This window comes from Hyposmocoma kahamanoa, unplaced genomic scaffold, assembly GCF_003589595.1.
Source record: "Hyposmocoma kahamanoa isolate Upper Pololo Valley unplaced genomic scaffold, ASM358959v1 92, whole genome shotgun sequence".
Taxonomy (NCBI): Eukaryota; Metazoa; Arthropoda; class Insecta; order Lepidoptera; family Cosmopterigidae; genus Hyposmocoma; species Hyposmocoma kahamanoa.
Genome location: NW_020654748.1, coordinates 16,831,423 through 16,848,830, shown reverse-complemented (window position 1 = coordinate 16,848,830; position 17,408 = coordinate 16,831,423). Strand labels below are relative to the sequence as shown.

General features: G+C 35.8%; 1 protein-coding gene across 1 annotated transcript in view; it reads right to left on the bottom strand.

Moving 5' to 3' along the window:
- Positions 1-17,408, bottom strand: part of LOC113236772 (proteasome-associated protein ECM29 homolog) — a 54,562-nt gene that overhangs the window by 29,759 nt on the left and 7,395 nt on the right. The window contains exons 10-12 of the mRNA XM_026472939.1: positions 16,088-16,110; positions 15,763-15,875; positions 11,527-11,682 (exon numbers count right to left, since the gene is read on the bottom strand). Of these exons, the coding sequence (XP_026328724.1) occupies positions 11,527-11,682; positions 15,763-15,875; positions 16,088-16,110 (292 nt within the window). The remainder of the gene's footprint in view (positions 1-11,526; positions 11,683-15,762; positions 15,876-16,087; positions 16,111-17,408) is intronic.

Below are 17,408 nucleotides of genomic sequence, written 5' to 3'. Positions count from 1 at the left end.
TAGTGTCGAGTATGTACATTTGACTAAGAACGGAAATTTCGATTTCACTTCAAACGACAAGGTTATTTTAACCCTTTTAGGCAGTGTTGTTTTATGCGCCACAGACCAACAGTGTAGGCGCACGATATGACGTGTAGTCAACGATAAGTTCGTAAACAATGAGTGTTTACATTTCTGAAAGCAATACACACAATGTACTTTTTAATATTGAAGTTATGTTAATTCACTTATTACTGTAATATGTAAGAAACAAGGGATGTTCTCAAAAGTTTCGTTTTATGATATTATACTATTGTTAGCAAAAAATACAGAAAACAAACTAAACGTAAGGGCCAGGGCAAACCGGGGGACTGCGCGGGAAAGCATTGAAAAGGATCTTATGCCCTAGCACTAGCAGGACCAGCACAAGAGGGCGCGACTTGCGCGACAGCGATATAAAGCGCGAGATATTCTATGCGAGAATATCAGTATCTACTGGGCACATTGATGAACTTGAATATATCACCGGACACCGGATACCGGTATCCGCCAACATGCCACCGGTCGCACGGATTTAACTCCGTTCATGGAAAACTCCCCGGCGCATTCAGGTAGATTCTGGCGCACACCGGTGGATTCCGGCGCATCCCGGTGGATCCTGGCGCATGCATTTAACGTGTTCTTCAATACCGCAGAGAGAAATGCGCTGTGATACTCCGAGGTCCGTCTCAGAACATTAATATTGAATAAATATAGGAACAGCGTAAAATAATGTCCTCTGCATTCCCGGCCGCCGGTTTGCACTGGCCTTTAAGTGTTCGCAAACATTAGTTCACTGGCCAAATTTGAATTAAACCGGTTTATCTCCTACACAAAAACTAAAGATGCATCATATGTTTTATGACTATGTTAAAAATAAAATTAACTGTTGTTTACGTCATTAACAGCCGTAGCGTTCTCCCATGAGCCTGGCATTGCTTCTACGCTACACACATACACGTGCAACAGGTTGATATTTATTTATTTTGGCGTAGTCGGTGGGCAACGCACAGCAACACTGTACAGACAAACGGCAGAAATTCCCCTCTCAAAACTAAACCTATGTCATCGTTTACACGTTGTAATTAACTAATAACGTAAAGAAGGATAAGGAAAGGACAAGCAGTCTTTTGTATTATAAACTAATAAACGCTATCACTATCGCATAATACACCATACCAATTTAATGGCTCGTTTACGCGAGTCGTTCCAAAAAATACAGTGTCCTTGCGCTAGCCACTAATTAACATGTGATGTAGTGTGTCAAATATTACCGACCTGGGTATCATAAGGAATAGAACTCAAGCGGACGCGAAAAATGATGCATATAAATCAAAGAAATTAAAGATTTGCTATGGAAAGCCAAACAAGTATCTGTAACACCCTATATACACAATTACCTGGCTATTGTCGTAGAGATTCCAAGTTCTATTGTTTGAACTACAATTCATCACGTTCTATTGGAAATTTGACCCACGATCCGAAAGTGAATCAGTAACCGGTCAGCCCTCATCAAATTCGCAAGTGTGAGATTAAAATTACAAGACAGTGTACAGAAATAATTTGTAAAAATGTTCAAAGGCGGCAATCGGAATAAGTTTTTTGTAATACTTATTATAGTTTCAACGGTTCACGGCCGTGGGCATAATAAGTTATCAACTATAAAGTACGTATTGCAGTGGACATCAAGGTTCCACAAGCCGTTAGTGTTAATGCCAACGGGAAACAAAATCTTCACCGGTTGTTTGTGGGACAACTGCTTTATAACACGCAGCAAACACTATTTTAGCGACATAACACAATTTGATGCCGTATTATTCCGTGCGTCAGAGTTCACCCGCATTGAAGATCTTCCACAAAATCGCCATTCCAAACAAAAATACGTGTTCGTCAGTCAGGAACCAGCGTCAATATATCCACTGGCTCAACGGCCCTTGAGCTTTTTCAATATGACGTGGACTTACAGATTAGATTCTGACATTACATTCAGGAAAATAATTGTAAAGAATAGATTCGGGGAAGGTGTTGGACCCCAGAAAGAGATGAAATGGCTAAATGCAGAAAACATGTTACCTGCTGACGATTTCGTTATATCTAGACTGAGTAATAAATCAAAGGCCGTCGCTTGGATCGAGTCGAATTGTTGGAGCTTAAGCAGACGAGAAGAGTACGTGATCCAGTTGTTTTACGAACTATCTAATCTCGGATTAACGATAGACACATTTGGAGACTGTGGGCCAGGAGGTGGTATAACAAGCGTGAAATTGCAAGATATTTTTCGACTACTTGAGAATGAATATTATTTCTACTTAGCCTTTGAAAAATCCTTCGACGAAGATTACGTTACCGAACAACTGTTGTACGCTTTGCAACACTTTACTGTGCCCATAGTTTATGGAGGCGCAAACTATTCCAGGTAAAATAAATTCATCAGGTCTATAATACTGCAACATGATCATTCGTTGCTGTGTTTTAGAATTTGAATTATTACTAGGAATAGGAAATCAAACTATTTTTCCGGATTTAAATCGCGTACATTTGTTATTTTTTTCAAACAAACCAACGTTTCGGACCCTTTACAGGTCCCATATAGGTCAGTCAACCGTGACCATGTCCTATGTGTAACAGTCGCGAAAACCTAAGAACTCGTTATTACCAGGAATTTACGTTTTTTTATAAATCTGATAATTAATTACTAAACTCATTTTTGTATTAATTTTGTGAAATCAAATCAAATAATTAAAAAAAAATAGAATCCACGTTAATAGGTATATGAAATTAAATAAAATTCAATTAATACTAATAATATAAGAAAAATAAAAACATAAATTTATAATTTAGATTAAATCACAAATTTATGACACAAAGATAGAGAAAACAGTGCATTGCCCTCCCAATAAATGGACATCGGGTTCGCGCTTAAAAGTGTCCGCATCTATAGGGCTTTAAAATCACATACTAAGCGTCAATCGCGCAACAGTCTTCGTTTTTTCGACTGTCAGCGCGGTTGTCAGTCAGGCAGTACCATATAATAATAACTTGTAAAAATTACTGCAGTAAAGTGTAAAAACAGGGTTTTGTATCATATTTTCACTAAACAAATATATTCTGTTATCATAGTGCTCATTTAAAAATGTTATTTTGTACAGTTTTATAGTATTTAATTTACATATAAATTAATTGTAAATATAAATTACAAAAGCACACAAAATAACCAAACAGCTAACTGTCCTTTTTCTACACATTGCATGCGCAAAAGATGGAAAGAGACCCTTTGTGTCAATTTCAAGAAGCTTATATATAAACTTCTTGGCCATTTTCAATTGTTCGAACCACAAGCGATTGAAATATTTAGAACAAAGAAACTATATAGTCGCTTTGATTTTAAAATGATTTTTAATTAAACGTTAGCAATAATTAACAAAATATTGTTGTACTCGTTTTACGGCTTGTGATTACCAATTAGAAGTCAGAAAATACATTTGCCCGAAATAACGTTAGCTCGACTTTTCATAATGTCAAATGTATTTTTTTAGCAAGATTACAAAATAAAAACTAATTTAGTCTTTGTGAAAAGCATTAAAATTACACGAAAGCGTAACGGTTTGATTATAAATCGGTTTTCTGAATTACGGATATTTGAGTTTACGTTTAGTTGGAATATCGGTACATTTCTTATAGTACACGCTTATTTTCACATTTGTAGTAATATTTGTATGTATGTATCTGCCCAACTCTTTACTATTTCTTTAAGTAAATTTGTAGAAAATTCGACATAATAATATATATAAAAATTAATTAATATTTACGACAATGGCTACTCCATTACTCTTGTGTTCAAGTGATTTTCAGTCGAAGCTAAATATGGTGCATTTTGTTAAATTTCCAGTAGAAGCTGAATATGGTGTTTTTAGCCCTTAAATTGTTGCAAGCAAAATTAGGCAGTACTGCAATGACGTTACAATTTAAATTAAATGTTTTAGTTTTTTATATTTCGTTACAAGTCACTACGTTTGTATAGGTTAACTTCGGACATTTTTTTCGTGGTTTTTGTATTAGACCCGACGTCCATTTGTTGGTAGGTCAATGAAACAGTGGCTATAATTATTAATAAAAAGATCGAATACAAAGGAAAAATCCTTCGCTCGGTAAGGACTAGAACCTGCGTCTCTGCCAAACCAGAGCAGTTTCGAGTCCTGACAGGTCGAAAGAATTTTTCTTCGTGTTCACTATTTATATTCATATAATTATAACAATCCAGTACAGTAAATCAGAAAGAAAAGGAATATCATCATGATATTCAACAAACATCAGTACAACTGTGGCCTCTATTTAAAAAAAGCCTATGCTGTTCCACTGCTGAGCAAACCTCTCTTCCCTCTCTCCCAACCTTTCTGTTTTGCGCCACTGAGGTTCAATCTTTTAAGTGCGCGTCTACCTCGTCTCTCCATCGACGCTAGTTTTCGCCCACGACTCGTCCGCCATACGGCAGACGAAACTCGCCCAGTCCTATTTCAGTTTACCAGCTTGTTGGCCCATATCTGCGATTTATGTTTTGGAGCGCAGATCACTGTTTGTAATTCGGTCTGATAATTTGACTCCCAGGGTACTCAAAAAACAACGGAATAAAGAAATTAAAATTATAAGGAGGCTCCTTATAATTTTAATTTCTTTATTCCGTTTTTCGTCGTTATATGCCGTGTACGGGAGACATAGCTAAGTAATATCGTCCAAATATTATTTATTTGGTAAAAACTACAAGTTATGTAAAGGATGATCTCGACCCTTTAGGGTGTCACTACACTCACTAACGTAGAATCGGCGTACGCCCTTCGCTCTTATTACATGGACGTAAAGCTTGTTCTGACCGGCTTAATGGGATTCCTTCGCGGTAAATGTGGTGACTCCTTTACCAGTGACATTGAGTTTGAAAGTTGGAATTACCCTAGAACTTTGATTTAGTGACATAAACGCTAAATAAATTAAGAATCTTCCTTGCTACACCAAAAAGAACTTAATTTTCGTGAAAGTAATGGCAAATTGCAACACGCAAGTAGACAAAATGCCCACAAGTATCTTCGTGTCGTATCTTAAGTGGTCAGTTTTGTATACGATCGGAATACACAAAATATTTGTGCATTTGATAAATACACGCGTTATTTCGTTGACATAATCGAGTATATAGCTAGAAATACAGACGAAATGTCATTTAATTTGTTTAAAAACTATTCTGCCATATCATTACGATAACAACTGCGCTCCGATTGGCCAGCCCGAATTCGGAACAACTGACGGGTGTCGTCAATTGTTTCACTTCAATACGACCAGTTCGACTTGAGCTTTGCTATAATGGACGGAAATTGAAAAATTACATATTTAATTACCGATGAAATGTGATTCCGTTTGTTTTGAAATTAGATGTTTTGCTATTTTTCCTACACCACCGAATGGGATAGTGGGGGGCTGTGTTAGAGATATTATCTTTACTACAATAAATACAGAATATTTTTGGAATACACATGTAAGGCACTATTTCAAAAATAAAAAGGTTTAAAGAGTAAAGAGTTTTTTACTCTTTAAACAAATATTGCCCGTCGTTAGCTAGAGGAGAAAATAAAAAAGAAAAATAAAAATAATAAAGGCAACATGTGATCATAACTTAGTAGTATTTTATGCAATTGTTGCATAATGAGGGTTCTTTTGCCGAGTGAACCAAGTAATAGGTACAAGATTTCAAGACCTAGTTATATAATAAAAGCATACAATACTTTTCCTACGAGTAATTAAAATTATGAAACAGAATCAATATACATAATGTATATTTTGCAACAATCCATGACAACGGGCGCAATTTATTTTAATAAATTTTTACCCATTTATTAGGGTAGGCAAAGGTCAAACAAACGCTACAAAATAATAACCCAAGAGAATAGAACTGGCCAAGTACCGCTTATATTTTACCCAATATTTTTTTTATAAAGATTTATGGCCCGGTAGCTTGACTTTTAGGCCAATTTCACCCATCAGGAAGCAGTATAGCGTTTGAGTAGCGTTCTAATTGATATTTTAATTTGCAAAAATACTACGTTCTTTTTTGAAACTCATTATACTGCCCTCGTAACGAAAAAAGGCACAACTATGCGTACTTTATACAGCAGTTGTGTCTTTTTTCGTTCTGAGGGGAGTATAGTTCTGTGTACAGTACTATAACATTCATTATATAGTTCTGTACACAGAACTTTAATAAAAATTTTCAACTCAGCGGCAATCACAGACAACAAAATTTTGATTGATTAAGGTATGGTAAATTATTGACAGATTATAATACAGGAGTAGAAAAAAGGGTTTTTTTTATCTTTCGTTGCGCGTGGAACTGGCGAAAGTCAAAGAATTGCAATGCTTAGTCATTTATTTCAGTTTTCCTTTAGTAATATCTTTCAATTTAAGACTTCAGTGTTAAATATTTCAATACGAACCGTGTAAAGTTAAGGACTTTGAAATTGAAAAAAAAATAAAAGTAAATATGAATAATCCAAGTATACGAAAGTCTCTGTAGTAATAATTACATGTTAACGTTAAATTCTTTTCATCATTAGCCAATTTTTATTTGTTTTGGTCATACTAAAGAACAATGGCGAAATCATTGTTAAAAAGAATTCTTTAGCGTCTGCAAATGTCATAATTACAAGATTGAATAAAATATATTCATTAAATTTTTCAAGTTGTACTATAAAGGCCTGTCTATCCTCCTGTGGCCTCCACAGTAAGGGGTTGCCCGCAAGGTGGAGTAATTTCTCCTCTCCTTTGGACTCTTGCTGTGGATCAGCACAGGACCTGTATAGGTTGGCTGAACTGAACATTGACGCCCAGGGATATGCTGATGACCTAGTGATCACAGTTCGAGGGCACTCCCAAAGTACTACATCATCACTTATGCAAGAGGCTCTTGTCACCATTTCTGCGTGGTGTCAAGATAACGAACTATCTATTAATGCGGAAAAGACAACTATTATTCCCTTCACTAGGAAGCGGAAACTAGACAAGCTAGAGGAACCCATCCTTGGTGGCAGGACTGTGAGTTTTTCCGTAAAGTTAAATACTTAGGGGTAACCTTAGATCAAACCCTAAGGTGGAACTGTGATATAGCTAACACGGTCAACAACGCCAAGATGGCCTTAGGTATCAGTAGTCGTATGGCAGGACAGCGTTGGAGTCTAAAACCAACGATGACTCTCTAGTTATACAAGGCAATTGTGAGGCACATCGTAACAAATGCCTCCTTTGTTTCTACAGCAGTCTACAGTCTTGTCGCGTGCCTGCTAGCAACGGGAGCCATGTCCACTACACCTGGAACGGCCCTAATAGCATTGCTGAATCTGACTCCCCTGCATGTATTCATACAGAAAGAGGCCGGTAACAGCATGTATAGGCTCTCCACCAGGTTAAGGACTAGATGACTCTCCCAGACATTGAGATCGGCCCAGGACTCAATTCTGGAACATCCTGTTCTGGGCATGACTTCGGATGTCATGCTTCCCAACCAAAACTTCAAGAAACTCTACCAGGTAGAATTTCCAACCAGTGAAGACTGGGAAACTAAAAGTCTCACCTGGACTGACGCTAGCCTTCTTTGGTATACCGATGGGTCCAAGATGGGACCCAACGTAGGCTGTGGTATATACGGCGTGAGACCCAGACTCATCTCCTCTATCTTTCAAGCCGAAATATACGCCATAATTGCTTGTCTGGAGCTGAACCTGAAGAGAGGCTACGTTAACAATTATATTTATATAAGCTCAGATAGTCAAGCCGCTCTGCATGCACTAACCTCAGTCACCCAAACTTCGAGGATTGTAGAGAACTGCGTAACTATACTGAATACTCTCGGGGAAAGGAATAATGTGATCCTACGTTGGGTTCCTGGTCACTCTGACATCGAGGGTAATGAAGCAACGGATGTACTGGCAAAGGCTGGTGCTAGGGAGGCCTTCACTGGACTTGAGCCCTTTATAGGGATAGCACACAGCCCGGCAAAGCTCACTTTTCTGAACGAGAACGCACACGTCTCCCGTGACATGTGGCTGCAGACTAAGGGTCTTGAGCATTCAAAAGCCCTGATAGCTGCCTTCAGTGCAAAACACTGTAGAGAAGCTCTGTCACTGGACAGGAATGGCATCAGAACACAGGGCATTGTAGCTTGAACAAGCAAATGTCAAATATTGGACAGAGAGAAAACAGAGAATGTAGATTCTGCCACGAGGCGAATGAAATTCCTGGGCATCTCCTCACCCAGTGCTGCCTTCTAATGGGGGTAAGAAGTTCCATACTGGGTAGGCACAGATACAGACAGTAGGTAGGTAGGCCAGAGGACATAAAATCTGTCGGAGCCTGGAAAATCCTTCAGTTCCTTAATGCTATTGGTCTTGGCTCCGAGTTGTAATTAGTGGTGATCACAATAGATCATTTAATGGTCGCAGTGATGAGGGGCCTCATAGGCCCCAAATGAAGCCACCCTAATAAAAAAAGGGCTGTCTAAGTGTGGAAATAAAATCACATTTAAAAGGAACTCAAATGAGTAATTAGTATGTAACCGGATTGATATGTCAGTTTCTTAGTTTCTTAACGTTTCACAAAAAATAATTTGTATCCGAGTTACCAGTATGTTTTATGTCAATTTCCTTTTGTATGGCTTAGCCTCATGCTTTTTGACCATACCATTACATAAATTACAAACCATTACATAATTTCCCCTGAACTTCGTCATTTCACAAAGCCACGGCACCATTCAGCTTCTATTAATATAAATCTAAAGAATAACTCTGTTTAAATTTCTATAGTTTATTTTGATACAAAAAACACCGAATATATTTTATTCATTTTATATAAGACATAACCTCCAAAACTTCAAACTGGAATATCTTTAATTCCAGACTTCTCAGAATAGTAAACTCAAAACCAAATTTGTTCAAGAATGTAAACTATATTTTCACATATTTTTCATAAACCGACGCATACAAATTATGTCAACAAAAATGTATATGGGAGTTTGTCGTCGTTCTTTGCCTGACTGTGCTATTTACATGTCTAAATAAAGGTATATATACAACATGCGGTACTCCAGATTCGGTTCCGCCGCGCTCCATTCCGGCTCTCCTTGTTGTGAAAAAGTACTTTTAACACATGGAAGTCATAAAAGTAATACCTGTACATGTGAAATTATATTTTATTACTATGTTTATTTAGGCATAATTTGATTCGACAAATTTTGAAACCACTCTCCTTAAAAGTTGTCATTTTGCAGATTTGGTATTATTACACTAAGAGTGCGAATTTATGTTTGAAAAATGAGCTTGTAACGCAGTACTGAATAATGAAATATACTGTACTGAATAATAAATAATAAAATAAATCGTTACTTGCAGATTTATGCCAGATGGAATATATTTAAATGCCAGAGAATTACCACCAAAACGGCTAGCGCAACAAATCAATGACATTATAGAAGATAAAGAGTTGTATTACGATTATTTTAGATGGCGCGGTTATTACAGTTTTTTTAATCCGGCAAACTTGAAAGGAGAAAGTGAATACTGCAAATTTTGCAAAGCACTTAATGATAAAAAGATAATGACGAAACCAGTGACTTACGTAAATTTGGCAGAATGGTGGAATCGGCCGCCGACGTATCACCCGCAAACGCACAACCGCAATCATACAGAGCCACACACGGATAATACAATTCATTTTATGAATACTGATGAAGACGAAACTCTACAGATAATTGACGATAACTATCCAAATTCAGCACTACTGGATCTCAAAACTGAGGCATCACTTCCACGGGCCAATACACATGAAATATCCAAAACTGGTTCAAAGAGTAAAACCAGAGGAAGAAAATCAAAAAAGAAAAATATATATACAAAAGCCCCAAGCAGCGAAAATATCCAACGCCATGAACATTCCCACGACAAATATGAACACGATAAACACGACGAGCATGAGCCCTCGAGATTAAAAATGGCCGATCGAGTCTTGGAATGGCACGATGATCTCCCCGAATCCGCGCTACTAAAACCCGATGTCCAAGCCGATGTGCAACATTTAAATTTTTTCTTTGACGTACCTACAATGGTCACGGAAGTCCATACAAGAAGCACACGAAATTACGTACGGCCAAAAAGTTTTGTTGTAAGTTAACAATTTCGTTTTAACATTCATTTCAATTTACCATACGAAATAGGTGAATAATTCATAGGACTCACGAGTCGCAAAGTTCAGTACTAGGAACCAAACAAAACCCGCTATTTAAACAGTACGAATTTCATGAACCTAAATAGTTGAAGTATGATTAAACTGTTATGGTAATTGATGAATAATTTAAAACATAAACATCACATTCTTTTTGCTATAAAATGCTCGTACGGAACCTTTAATATCGATTCCTACTCGCACTTCGTATCACACTGACTAAACATTATAATGGTGTTATTCAAGTGAAAGGAAAATCAAGTCGAAAAAATTATGTTTCTTTCCATAAGCTTTCATATTAGTTCAATTAATTTTTCATTAGCCGAAGCATCAATAAACAGGGTATTTTATGATTAAAATAAAGAACAATTTTTCTACCACTTTTGGAAATTCGCATAAACATTTCTACTTCGACGTCTCATAAAATTTGATGAAGCTGCTGATGCAGATTTGTTCGAAACATTATTGTGCAAATTTGTGAAAGATGGAGAGCAAGATTTGTTACTTTTAATTCCAGAATGGCCATGTTAAGAGATTTTGGGTTAGTTAAAAACAATCCTGTATATCATAATTTCTATTCCTTTACCTTCTTTTTTTACTTTCTTTTTTTACTTTTACTTTTTTTCTATTACTTTACTTTTCATTCCCAAGCATTATTTGAATATTCTGTAAGCTCTTTATTTTAAAAAGGGCTTCCAGAAATTCTGTTAAAATTTAATACAGGCTGTCACACCTAGTTAGAACCAACGCAAACCGGCGAACGACCAGGGAGAGCATTATAAAGGATTTTACTATGCCGCTAGCGTCCGCGAGCATACCACTGGAATTCTGCGACATCCGCCGACATTCCACCGGTCGAGCGAATTTGATTTCATTCCACTAGCGGCTACGTATTCGTAAAGTCCCTGGCGCACCTTGGAGGATTCCGGCGCATACCGGAGGAACCAGCCTCATACCCGTGGATTACGTTCCATGCCTTCCGGCGCGGTATTCTCTAGCGTACTCTTCAATGCCTCAGATTGGCATAAAATATACATCGATAAATTTAATGTCCTCTGCCTTCTGTCCGCCGGTTTGCGCTCGCACTTAGTTTTAGATTGTCACCATGATGCCGATTAAAACAATGACGTCACAATTATTAGGGACACCAACGCAACCGTTTTATAACTTTCTTTACATTGTTCGTCCCATCACTTAGTATTATTAAAAAATCTAAATAGTTACGTAGATGCTTCGTAATAACAAAAATTCACCTACTTTCAGGTGTGATTTTATAAGCCACCGCCATTTCCAGGATACAGTGGCGCAGGGCAGTCTTGATCTCTGGGACAGCATCCGGAATTTTTTTGAGAAGCTCTTCCAATAGTGCTAACTGGTTATTGATGCTGGTAGGACATTTCATCGCTAGACGACCTGTTGGACAATTTTGTACCTGTTAAAACGGTAACACTACCACGCTAGAAGGTCCATTATAAGGTATGAAAGGCACACGAAAGTCTACAGACAAATTTGCGAATAACAGCGTCTTATATGGCGCTTGCAATGTAATATGACATCTCGTGCTGTTAAACAGCATTTTTAAAATTAAAACACATCATCAAATCAATAATGCATTCTTTTAATGAGTAGGGTAATTTTCAAGTAAGTTTTTTGTACTCAATTTTGGTGACAATTTCTTTTTACGAACTTATGAACTGCCTCCGTGGCCGAACCGCCACCATTGACTGCCACGCAGAGAGAAAAATATTTGTATGGCCCACATTATATTGAGTGTGTGCGTTATTATTATTATTATTTAAATATTTATAGAATATCATCATGAAGCATTACTTGAAATTCGAGTGTGGTAACCTGAAATATTCTTCAATACTTCACGATGATACATTCGAGTAATTAAATAATATAAATTGTCACCAAAATTGAGAACAAAAAACTTACCTGAAAATTACTGTTTACTTAAACTAACTTTGTTTCTCACACTATTCTGCCCAGTAGGGCTAGCACGAACAAGCACGACTAGCGCGAGAGCGACATGAAGCGCGAGATACTGCTATTCTTGCAGAGAGAATAGAGATCGCGCATTATGTCGATCTCGCGCAAGTCGCGCTTGTTCGTGCTAGTCATACAAGGTTCGAAGTGATAAATACACCTTGATAAATATGCCTTGACAATATTGATATTTACAAATTTAATTGGACCAACAAATACTATCGCCAGCAGTCAGTGGGGGATTTGCCCTAAATAATATAGATATGTCTACCAGTAGGTATAAGTGTGCTGAGAAAGGGGCGGCTGGTACTGATTACATGGCCTGGGGCCTAGGGCGACCAAGACTGCAAATCCGCCACTGCCAGCAATGACGTAACATTTGTTTGTATCAAAGACATATCCAAACGTGTCAAATAACAATCTGAAAAGATGTCACAATCCTAATCATTTTCCAAAGATTTTTCTAATTGAATAATTATCAGAAAATTATCATAATTATAGTTACCAAATAAATATCTTGACAATTTCGAACCCTGATTCTGTCTACATTAACAAACAATCCCTTATAGATTAACAAGTAGTATGCAAGTACTAATCATAGCGTACAGAATTTCTTTGAAATGGACGCCAAAATCCTGGGTTTATTATGGACATCGAAACCAACAACTTTTGTAAAACTTTTTATCTTCATATATTTCGATTCACTCAGACAGGCGACGGAACCCAAGTTTTACATATGGGGATATTTTTAGTATTATCAAGTCGTAAAGCAAAAGTTGTTAATTTTTGAGTACGTAATGAACTTCTTTGGATTTGACGTGACTACAAATCTGTATATAACTTAATGCTTCAAGGCCTTGGACATGTCAATGTGGCGACATAACCAAGGCCAGATTAATTACGTTGATTGTAATTATCAAACATAAATTATTGCGGTTATTTAGTGTTTTTATTACAGTAGTATGGAATTCAACAAAGAATTTCTCACACCAATGCCCATCTTTTATACCACTTAAATTCAATACACAATTGTGTATTGTATTTTATTGATACCTAATTTAATTTGTTATTAATATGGTCATTCTTTGTTAATGGTACTTAAGATAATAATGACATATTGTGAGTCTTGTTAGGCTTTTTTCTTAGCGTTCACAAAGAAAGGAGCGGTTATCACCTCTCTCAACAAAGTGCGTTTATAAAATTGGTGTATACGTACACTGTGCTGTTTGGAGTCACAGTGTGATTATATAGGCAACTTGCGAAGTAACAAAACGGTAGCTTTCTATAGTACGTATTATGATTATTATTAAGGGTACATGGGGGAACGACGATCAATCGTCTTTCCGTGGATTACAGAAACAAGTCACGTTGATGATTGGTCAAAATCGCCCTCTTTCGCGTAGTCTATACAATGCCCATGGTGTTCCGCAGTTCGCGCATTTAGTACGTAAACACCCACAAATTAGTAATGAAAACTGAAATGATCGCGCCAGTATCGAATTTTGACATCAAAACTAGTGTTGTCGAAATAATAAAATAATTGTGATTATTAATATAAAGATAGAACACACAGAAAAATTTTCATCGACCCGGTGGGATATGAACCCATAGGATAGGATATAGGAAAAAAGGGGAGATTTGGTATGGGGGCGTGGTTCGTGTCACGCCTGACACGCCTACAAACATCGCCACAGTGACGTGGCGATCGTTGTACATAAAAGATCTCTCGTAAAACGTGAAAATGCCAAGTTGTAGCGTTACACCTTGTAAAAATTGGAGTGAAAACAAAAATTTTAAAACCAGTGAGATAACATTCCGGCTATTTCCATTTTTAGTAAATAGTAACTAAAAATGCAAATAACCGTTACTATTTCTTAGTTAGTTACTATTTGTATTATAATTCAATGTTTTCTTTTCGTCTCCATAGAAATTTCTAGACTCTAATATAGTGATGTTCGTTTACGATGTTTATCGACAATAAATTTTTACTGAAACGTTTGAATTTCTAACTATGATTTTTGTAATTAAAGTTCCTGAAATATCGAAGCGAAAAGCATTCACGTTAAATTGATTTCTTTTATTTTATTATTATTACTAAACATTTTATTCGAGTAACTTTAACACAACCCACATTTCGGACAACCGTTTCAATTTCATGTCAATTTGTATGTTGCTGTTGTTTGAAGAAAAATGTACGTGTATTGTTTTAGATAATTTAGATATTTAAATTCCATTATACTCTTAGATTAAACGTAGAGTATTTTTAATTTTTAAGTTTTTCCAATGAGTTCAAAATAAAAGAAGGTTGGATTGAAGCTGCAGGAAAATCTAAAGTTAGGTTTTCTTGTTACTATTTCTGACTTTGTTTAAATTTCCATAGCAATTAAAAAATTTTAAAAATAAATAAAATAAAATCGGCATTATTTTACATGTGCATGCAAAATAAATTAGAAACAATTATAGAAAATTACATAAATCCTTCATAAAAAAACAACATAATTTAATTTATTAAATTCGTTGATGGTTCGAGTTTACTCTTGACAAAAGTGAAGCTGTCACCTTCACCAACCCGTGGTAACGTATAATGGAAAACTGACACTAACGACGATCGACATATTTTTTATATTATTCTTATAAAACTGTCACTGGCCCAAGCCTAGTGGCCGCCATTAAGAAAATAATAATAATTTATATTAATATATTCATTTAATAATACATCAGTACTAGTGTAAGTATAGTATGAAAAATGGAATATTTTTTTAATATTAAAAATAGCCACATGGTTTCTAACTATCGATTAGGTACGACGAAATCCCTCATTGAGTAGCGTCAGTTTAAGGTTAATAAAGTTAACAATTCACGGAGCGGTTACCGTCCGCGCCCACCGGTGCTGCTAGACAGCGATTAGCGCCTACACGGCGTCTTACATGGCGTCATTACATATCTCCCCTTTTTTTCTATATCTATGCATGAACCCACATCCATGCTGCACCTTAGCATTGCTCTAACCACTGAGTCACGGGTCCAGTTACTGAGTCGTAAATTCTCCTACGTGTTTTTGTTATAGATCTTTGTACAGACTTTCGGCATTCGTCGCCGCTAGTGACATCTAGTGAGAGATTTTTAAATAACCTTCTCACCGCAGTGGGTCGACGAAAATTTTTCTTTATGTTCATAATCATAACAAAACTAGTGGAGTCATTTCACAAATAATCTCAATAAATAGAATGTATTTCCAAAAAAAAAGGCGAGGATCAGAATGTAACTCGTCAATATTATGTAGCAGTCATTACTAAACTGGTCCAATTTCAAATAATCTTTATTTTATAGGTAAGTAAATTACACATTGAACAAACGCTATTACTCATTCGTTAGGCAGTTTCCCCTGAGAAGAATGAGTAAGAAACTCCAGGAGTTGCTCTTTATAAAATCATTTATAATATTAATTCAAATACCATAGGTATATATAATTAATAAGTACGTGTCTGAGTTTATAATACATACCCAAACACATATAAGCCTTAGGATGGTGTTCAGCATGCTCATCAAGTCTCACAAAATTAAGCAAACCCTTCCGGAATACAACAGCTACCTTCTCCAGGTTGGTTTCGTCGCCGCTAAAATGTACAATAATTTATCATTTTCAATCCGAAAGCGATTTAGATTCGGAAAAAATGGTTTCATTTTCAATGTGTACCAAAGGGGAAAACTTTTTGCGAATTTATCATTTAAAAACTGTTTTACTATAAAAAAGGTAATATAAATCAACAATAAAACAAACAAGTTAAATGGGACTAAGGCACGGTTGTTGCCGATGCAGTTTTTTTACACGTCAGCAGATGCTGACTTTGTCTACAGGAGTAGGAGTACATAGTCCACACTGATAATGTTTAACAGCACACACAAAACCTTAACATACTCAGTCTCACACACGCCAAAAACAACATAATCATGAAGGTAAAATATTTAGGAACACCAATTATAAGGCACAGATTAAAAAAACATGCGTTCCTCGAAAATAAACAGTTAGGTACATCATACAAATTTAAGAATGGATGAATATTTTTTATAAACATAAAAAAATACTTTGACATTTTAAAACAGTAAAGTATATCAGTATATAATGTATACAATGCCTTATTACAGTGTATGAATTTCTCCCAGACCACCGTAAAATAGAAACTTAAGAGACGCAAAATTCCATTCGACCAAAATGCTATATTATATAATATCAAATTCTTTTAATCGCGTTCTCCAAGAGCTTTGTGTAGTAGAAGTTGTTTATATTTCTTAATACAGCACATGAATGAAATTTTGCATGGTATGTGTGCTCTATAGTATAAATCATAAGATGTTCAAATTGTAAACAAAGAAATTACATTGTCAAAGTGTGAATGCAGGTGTGATAAACCTTCTATTTTCAGCGGATTCACTGGGTATTATAAAAAAAAAATTGGAAAAGGAGGAGGTTCACATTTTTTACAATTTTAATTATCTATAACAAAACATCAACAATAAACAAAAGTTTTAACAACTTCATGCCATAATTTAACAAACGCAACACGGAGAAAAATAATTCAAGTTCGAGAAACTGGCGACAAAATGACGGCACAAAAAAAGTTTTTGATCTCGTTATTTATTGTTTTGGTGTTTTTGATTGTGTTACCAGTGTTATAAACTTATTTATTACCTTAATTAGTTTTTGTTGTGTGTATTAAACAAAAATAAGTGACAGTATACGCTAACATAGTAACACTAACGATTATATATTATAATAAATCCGTGAGTTATGCATAAAAATAAATGGACAACTCACACTTGACCAAAAAATTAATTATGCCAAAATTTTCACAAAACAAACTTAATGCTTCCTAAGGCAGTTTCCTTGTATCTTCTGTGGTTTCGGATTTTCCCATATCGTTTTCCAATTAAAAAAAGAACACTCTGTATATTGCAAAGTGTGAATTATTCTAAGTTTCATAAGATTACAGCTTCAAAAGAGTTCTAAATGTTTATTAACGTCAAAAATAGGAAACTACCATTTAAAAAGTGGTTTTTTGCTCGGTCCCCTTTGTTTACATATTGGACATCTAATCATGATTCATAATAGGGGTTAAAGTATGAAATTGCCGATTTGTACTGAAAATCTA